This window comes from Epinephelus moara, chromosome 24 (genome assembly GCF_006386435.1).
Source record: "Epinephelus moara isolate mb chromosome 24, YSFRI_EMoa_1.0, whole genome shotgun sequence".
NCBI classification, from domain to species: Eukaryota; Metazoa; Chordata; class Actinopteri; order Perciformes; family Serranidae; genus Epinephelus; species Epinephelus moara.
Window position 1 is genome coordinate 12,509,893 of NC_065529.1, and position 7,454 is coordinate 12,517,346.

Consider the following 7,454-nt stretch of genomic DNA (forward strand, 5'->3'; position numbering starts at 1 on the left):
ACAAAACGTGCACACAGAAATAGTAACGTTTGTTCGATCATTGTGTTTATAGACTTTACAAACATCAGATTAGTCTAAACGGTGATACAGTGACGTGAAAAATGATATATAGCTAAACTCAACAAGGTAAACAAGAAGGCGATTCCCATTTACAGTGGTCAAGAGTGCTGGACCGGAAGTGTCGCACAAAAAACCGGAAGCTGGCTGCGTTCTGTTTTGCCTCCGTGTTTCCGTGAAAAATAAGGTGGATAGTGACAGCTCTTAGAGGGCGAAGCCTATACTCATAGAAACTGGGGTTACAGTACGTAACCAACGATAGTTATATGAATTCCTGATATAAATAAAATTCATAAAAATCAACATAAAAATTAATATTTTGTGCCTATGGGTCCGTTTTTGAGATTGTGAACTGCTTACCTTAAATTTATTAATGATTAATTACAAAATGAAGATGAATATCAATAGAACGATTCATATTCCCCTTGAGTGCACAATGAAAAAACACAAGTGAGAAAAATAAGTAAAAACAGAGATGTGTTTTTGTAAAAGAAAACCGCTTGATGTCCGGACAAAACCAACAGATATGTGAGGAACATAAAATGAAGACTATATGATAAAATTAATATTTCTTTGAAAAAAAAAATAGGAATCAATATTTTGATAATTAAAGACAAAACAAAAGAGTTTTCAGGGCTCTGACCATCTCTTTGAAGCCGATCACTTATGCTCTGAATATAATGCGTACTGTTTTTTATGTTTCGATTTCTATTTTTCCCACTTAAATTTACTCTTTTTTTGAAATTTGAATTTTTTCTGTGATGTTTTACTTTGTAAATCCCACATACTGCAGGCGGAAGCCGTGTGATCTCTGCGGTGTTTTACATCGTCGTTTCTGATTGGACGATCACACCGACACTCCAACCCACCAATGAACGACCAGCTGGGAGACACTGGCTGTCATATATAGACGAACTAGACATATTAATGATCATTCTGACAATAGAACCCAATCTCTTTGAAAAATGTCTGGACGTGGAAAGACCGCAGTAAAGGCCAGAGCCAAGGCAAAGACCCGCTCTTCTCGTGCCGGGCTTCAGTTCCCAGTCGGCCGTGTTCACAGGCATCTGCGTAAGGGTAATTATTCTGAGCGTGTCGGTGCCGGAGCCCCCGTGTATCTGGCAGCGGTGCTGGAGTATCTGACCGCTGAGATCCTGGAGCTGGCTGGAAACGCCGCCCGCGACAACAAGAAGACCAGGATCATCCCCCGTCACCTGCAGCTGGCTGTCCGCAACGACGAGGAGCTCAACAAGCTGCTGGGCAAAGTCACCATCGCTCAGGGCGGCGTGCTGCCCAACATCCAGGCTGTCCTGCTGCCCAAGAAGACCGAGAAGGCCGGAAAGGCCAAGTAAAGCCCCGCGCTGACTTAACCACTCCAACGGCTCTTTTAAGAGCCACCCATTTATTCTGAAAGGGCAGAATCCTAATGGGAACAAATGATGAACACCACCGATAACACATTGAATACACATGACTCAGGTTTCAGTTTGAAAGCCTATGAGCTCTTTTCATAAAACGAGGAGCTACATATCCATCAGTAGGTGCCTTAATACAACTGAACAGTCATCTTTCCATTATCTGTCAAACATTCAAATCAGACATACTCTCATGTAATTAAGGGACTGTTCTTTACATGTCAGGAGGGGGGTGTCTACTGGTGCTATTTATTTCTGACCTTCTGGGATGCTACATATATTTTTACCTAAGGCTTGAAAAGGGTCTTAGTGCATGGCCCTCCCTCCATCACAAATGAGGTATTAAAATTTAAAACTCACCCTTTGATGTTCAAAAGATAAAAACTGAAGATGAAATCCTGGAGGTTGCTAACGCCTTTGTTTTCCACTGTTGTAGTGCAGACTGGTTGGCTGTACAGGCAGTTTATTTTTGACAGTGTTAAATGAGATGTAGAATAAAGTAATTTTGATCAGATATCCCTATTTTGAGATCAGATCTGGTTTTGTTTTTTTCTGATGAAAGCATCTGTTGCACCATGATGAGGACTGTTAAGGAAGGCAGATATGATAAATGGTAGAATTTTGACAATTCTTAAAGAAAACAGCCATGTTTTCTTTAAAAATTGGCGCTACAGTAAATTCAAAATACAGCCATCCCTCTCCTTAGCCAAAATAAAATAACACAAGTCCCTCTCTACTGCAGCAGCTTTCACAAGTAACAAACAGTCCCTAAAGACCTCTACCCTTGACCTTATACTACTGTGCACCAAAATTAAGTTACAGAATTTTGATGTGCAACTTCCGTTGAAGCCTTTAGCAGCTACTTCTATACCACTGAAAATAACATTTAAACCTGTGTCCTGTAGTGATGGGTAAATAAAACCCTCATGTAGCTTTGGGACCTTTTTCTATTAGTGCTGGAAAAGAGGAGGCTTTGGAGATGTCACAGTCACAGTGACATCTGGTGGTTATCAAAATGTATATCAGCCCTTCAAGACTGCAGCTGAAGAACTTTAACACCTTTCTGATATTATTAGTTTTAATAAGTGCAATAAGTTAAAACACCTGTGTGCTAATATTAATTCTGCAGTGCTTCATTAAGTGTAGATGGTGCTGAGCAATAATTTTACAGGGAATGGATTTTTTGTGATTCTAACAAGAGACAACATTCTGGGTAAATTTAGATGGAATTGAACTAAATGAATTAAAACACAAAGTAGCAGCTGTGATGTTAAATATGTCGAGAGGTACATAAGTGTATACAGATGCCCAAGAACGTCAGAGGCCTGTAGAGTCACCAGTGCCCTTACTTTTATTTTGAAGGATTTTTTTCTTAACCGGAAATATTGCGGCTGGTAATCTCTAGTTTGAAAAGAGGAACCGGAAACTTGACGGGCGGGAACTGTTGTTAATGAGAGGTCTGTCTTCAACTACGTCCGCAGAACGGATTCAAATAGCAACCCCCTCAACATTGCAGTTATCAGTTTTTCTTCGGAACAAACTAGATTCAGACAAGATGAGTGGTCGCGGCAAGGGAGGCAAAGGACTCGGTAAAGGAGGCGCTAAGCGTCACCGTAAAGTTCTTCGTGATAACATCCAGGGAATCACCAAACCCGCCATCCGCCGTCTGGCTCGCCGCGGCGGTGTGAAGCGTATCTCCGGTCTCATCTACGAGGAGACCCGCGGTGTGCTCAAGGTCTTCCTGGAGAACGTCATCCGTGACGCCGTCACCTACACCGAGCACGCCAAGAGGAAGACGGTCACCGCCATGGATGTGGTGTACGCTCTCAAGAGGCAGGGCCGCACCCTGTACGGCTTCGGAGGTTAAATCACTGCCTCATCTCACCTCAACACAACGGCTCTTTTAAGAGCCACACACATCAACCAAAGAGCTCGTTTCTGTCAATGTAACAATATTTGCACCACTTTAAATAGAAATAGGGGACACGTGCCCACCATGCACCATTTTATGTGAAACACATACGGCCCGCAAAACACTCATGTTTAACGCCCGGAAGGACTCTTCAGACTGAGGCCAAAAAATTGTACTCCGGAGAAATCTACGTATAAAATGTACATCAGCATGAATTGTTGTCTTAAATAAGCCCTGTTATTAAACAAAACTACAGTGGTGGAAATACTTATCTATCCAGATGTTTTATAAATGAAAGGGCCAAAAAATAAAAGGCCTAGTCATTATACAGAATGGCCAATTTAAATTCTAAATAAAAATGATAATAAAAATATACTCAAGTCATTTTGATTATTTATATACATCTGGGTAGTTTAATAATACATAATCATTCATTAGAAGATTTATATGTTGTATTAGTTAGACAATGGCTCTTTTAAGGGGCACACACATTATCACATCAACATCATAATATTTCAGTAGAGAGTAGAACAGGGTGAAAGTAAGTTATTGCTGTAATATGTAAACAAACGTGTTATTGAAATGTTCACTCCCAAAACGTTTTTATTCATTACCGAAATGCCAACCAAATTACCGTACTTAAGTGCACATATTTCATACAATGGTAGGTGTAATTATATCGTTTGTATAATATTACATGGAATAAATGCATTGACACCTACAATAATACCGATCTGTCATAAGTGATGTCCACATCAAACCATCAGAGATGTTTCTGGAGAAATGTCTCTCACAGAGTTGAGACATAACTTTTTTAAAATGCCAGAAGGCCAAAAAAGAAGACGATAAAGAAAATCTTTCAGTCACTCACTCACTTATCCCATTTACAAAGATCAAAACATTTATTGTATAAATCTTCATCTGCAAAATCACAACTAATGTCATAAAAAAGTATAAAGTACTGGAAAATGTTTCCAAAGTGGGTATAAGAACCTCTAATCTTACTGAGGTACATTAAAGTAAATGTAGCCTTGACAGTTTGACGACTCTCAATGTCACTTTATTATGTGACTCAGTTATAATATGATTACATGAGACATTATGAATGGATAACTGTAATATAGTGCAAAATATTCATTTTAAAACTAAGAAATATTAATTTCACACAAGAAAGACTAAAGAGTACAATGTGGTACATAAATAAAATTTATAATAATCATAATTTTTTCCCTGATTAATTCAAATCAGATGAAGTGTAGACAAAGTAAAAGCCTATAATAGTATGTATTACAATGAGATTCACAATTGTATGTTTAGATTACACAATGAGAAACCCTTTATAGAAAAATAATATTGATCTGTCAGTGATATTAAACGTGTTATCAGCAGGAAGGAGCTCTTGAGCTGAGAGTGAGGTGGCTCTTAAAAGAGCCGTTGTTGTGTGTTAAGTGTAGTCGGGTGAGTTTAAGCCCTCTCCCCGCGGATCCTGCGGGCCAGCTGGATGTCTTTGGGCATGATGGTGACCCTCTTGGCGTGGATGGCGCACAGGTTGGTGTCCTCGAAGAGACCCACCAGGTAAGCCTCGCTGGACTCCTGCAGAGCCATGACGGCGGAGCTCTGGAAGCGCAGGTCGGTCTTGAAGTCCTGAGCGATCTCCCTCACCAGCCGCTGGAAGGGCAGCTTGCGGATCAGCAGCTCGGTGGACTTCTGGTAGCGGCGGATCTCTCTCAGAGCCACGGTACCGGGCCTGTAACGGTGAGGCTTCTTCACGCCGCCGGTGGCCGGGGCGCTCTTACGGGCAGCCTTGGTGGCCAGCTGCTTCCTGGGGGCTTTGCCTCCGGTGGACTTACGGGCGGTCTGCTTGGTTCTTGCCATTGCTAGAGAGAGTCTACTTTCTTGAGAAAGAGAGAATACTAACAGAGCAACTCTGTCTGGGTTATATAGCCAGAGCCAGCGCGCCGAGAACGCTCATTGGTCCAGTGTATGCACGTGATCCAGCAGCTCGGCTATTGGACAAAAGGCAATTTGAAAATTCAAACTGACCCGCTCAAACACTTAACCTATTGTTTGAATCATTTGAGCACTATGAGCTATTGACAATAAGAACATTCGTAAAGAAAATGAACTTTATATATATATACACACTTTAACAACGTTCTGGGATTAACTACAGTGAAATCACTTCAATTTGGGCATAAATACAATACTATGTGTTTGGATAAATACTTTAAAATACCTACAGTCCAGTATGCAGCTTTCTACAATGTGATTTATATAATTTATAAACCTCAGTGATTATGTGCTAAGAAACATGTGAACAGGTGTATGGAATAGTAACAGAATTAGTGAATTAAAAGTACAATGTGCATGTTGTACTATTCATGATGTGAGATTAAATTAAATATATAGAATGTGAGGAAGCTGTAATAGAATCATATGGGTTAGTCACTCAGAGAGAATTTAACAGAACGTAACAGTAAACTACCACAGAAGCTGGAGTCCAGTAATACTGATGTGCACTGTGTTCATTCACCTAACATACAATTAATCTAAAATGAATTCAGTGATATATTAATTCAGTATTCATATTTAAATCAATTAGTCTTCTAATCTAATTTTTTTTTTTTTTTTTTAAAAATGTGTAAAACAAACATGCACTCACAAAACCCAGCCACCCCATTCCTCTAATTAAGAACTCTATTTTTTGGGAAATATTGTTCATCCACCTTATCACAGCTAGTTGTAGTTTTATTTGATGTGACTGTATTTACAAAAAAAAAAATTATACACACACATACACACACACCTTGTAACTGACACTGTATAGTACAGCTATGCATTTCCAATTGATTCCATTTGTTCCCAAAAATTCTCATAATCTGCTATAACTATTTAGATACCCATTACATGCACTCACAGTACCCGGTACAGGCTTTGGCAGCACAAGCAACAATGGATTATTTTTAATTATTATTATTAATTTTAAGTAGTAATCAGACAACTTTGCTCTTAAAGATATAGTGGGTGGCTCTTAAAAGAGCCGTTGGTTGAGTAGTGGAGACAGCAGCAGTGTCTACTTGGAGCTGGTGTACTTGGTGACGGCCTTGGTGCCCTCAGACACGGCGTGCTTGGCCAGCTCCCCGGGCAGCAGCAGGCGGACAGCGGTCTGGATCTCCCTGGAAGTGATGGTGGAGCGCTTGTTGTAGTGAGCCAGACGGGAGGCCTCACCGGCGATGCGCTCAAAAATGTCGCTGACGAACGAGTTCATGATGCCCATGGCCTTGGAGGAGATGCCGGTGTCGGGGTGGACCTGCTTCAGCACCTTGTACACGTAGATGGCGTAGCTCTCCTTCCTGGGCCTTCTCCTCTTCCTGTCCTTCTTGCCGGTCGACTTGCTCGCCGCTTTCTTGGCGCCCTTCCTGGCTACCTTTGGTGCAGGTGGATCAGGCATCGTCGCGATTGTCGTGTTCACTGAAGTGTGTATGAAACTCTAGCGACACTGTCTGTATTTATATCAACTGAATGCAAATTTTGCTGTGCCGTCCCCACTCTCCCATTGGTTAGTTCTGATCGCGTTATAGAGTTACTATGCGGAAGTGTTACTTTCGCTTTAGGCACGTGGCCTTTCGACATCGTGTATTGTTATAAAACGTGCTTTAATTAAAATAAGATGATGAAACAAAACTTCATTGAACATGAAAAGGGAAATTCAGTTGTTGTAGCAACACAAGGATAGAAATGTCATTCAATAATAATCATAATAACTAAAATCATAACATAAAATAGAAACTGCACAACACAGTACAACATCATATGATTATACTTACGGTTACTGTTCCTATCTGTATTAATATGGAAATATATAATTAGTGTATGCTTTAATCAGTACAACATACTTATTTCAAAATCATGATGTCAGTCTGACATGATCAGTATAGTCAAGTACCACATATCTTTGGTTTTTAACATAAAACATTAACCGATTAAATACATTTAAATATAAGTGAATGTGTTTTAGACTGTGTATACTGTAGAGTAGTCTACGAAGAGTATTATATTTATCTGCTTGA

At 40.2% G+C, this 7,454-nt stretch overlaps 4 protein-coding genes across 4 annotated transcripts; 2 read left to right on the forward strand and 2 right to left on the reverse strand.

The window, feature by feature from the left end:
• Positions 1-992: 992 nt before the first annotated feature.
• LOC126385910 (histone H2A-like) lies at positions 993-1,994 on the forward strand. The gene has a single exon (XM_050037952.1). It carries the CDS (start codon positions 1,023-1,025, stop codon positions 1,407-1,409), a length of 387 nt encoding a protein of 128 aa, XP_049893909.1. The 5' UTR covers positions 993-1,022; the 3' UTR covers positions 1,410-1,994.
• A 987-nt stretch (positions 1,995-2,981) lies between these two features.
• On the forward strand, positions 2,982-4,225 carry LOC126385604 (histone H4). The gene has a single exon (XM_050037412.1). The coding sequence runs from the start codon at positions 3,028-3,030 to the stop codon at positions 3,337-3,339; it is 312 nt and encodes a 103-aa protein (XP_049893369.1). The 5' UTR covers positions 2,982-3,027; the 3' UTR covers positions 3,340-4,225.
• Positions 4,226-4,377: 152 nt separating this feature from the next.
• On the reverse strand, positions 4,378-5,502 carry LOC126385606 (histone H3). The gene has a single exon (XM_050037415.1). It carries the CDS (start codon positions 5,257-5,259, stop codon positions 4,849-4,851), a length of 411 nt encoding a protein of 136 aa, XP_049893372.1. The 5' UTR covers positions 5,260-5,502; the 3' UTR covers positions 4,378-4,848.
• Positions 5,503-6,185: 683 nt separating this feature from the next.
• On the reverse strand, positions 6,186-6,862 carry LOC126385614 (histone H2B 1/2-like). Its single transcript, XM_050037422.1, has one exon. It carries the CDS (start codon positions 6,833-6,835, stop codon positions 6,458-6,460), a length of 378 nt encoding a protein of 125 aa, XP_049893379.1. The 5' UTR covers positions 6,836-6,862; the 3' UTR covers positions 6,186-6,457.
• Positions 6,863-7,454: the final 592 nt, after the last annotated feature.

Coding starts and splice junctions, on each gene's coding strand:
- LOC126385910 (XM_050037952.1), top strand. CDS start 1,023: ATGTCTGGACGTGGAAAGACCGCAGTAAAGGCCAGAGCCAAGGCAAAG.
- LOC126385604 (XM_050037412.1), top strand. CDS start 3,028: ATGAGTGGTCGCGGCAAGGGAGGCAAAGGACTCGGTAAAGGAGGCGCT.
- LOC126385606 (XM_050037415.1), bottom strand. CDS start 5,259: ATGGCAAGAACCAAGCAGACCGCCCGTAAGTCCACCGGAGGCAAAGCC.
- LOC126385614 (XM_050037422.1), bottom strand. CDS start 6,835: ATGCCTGATCCACCTGCACCAAAGGTAGCCAGGAAGGGCGCCAAGAAA.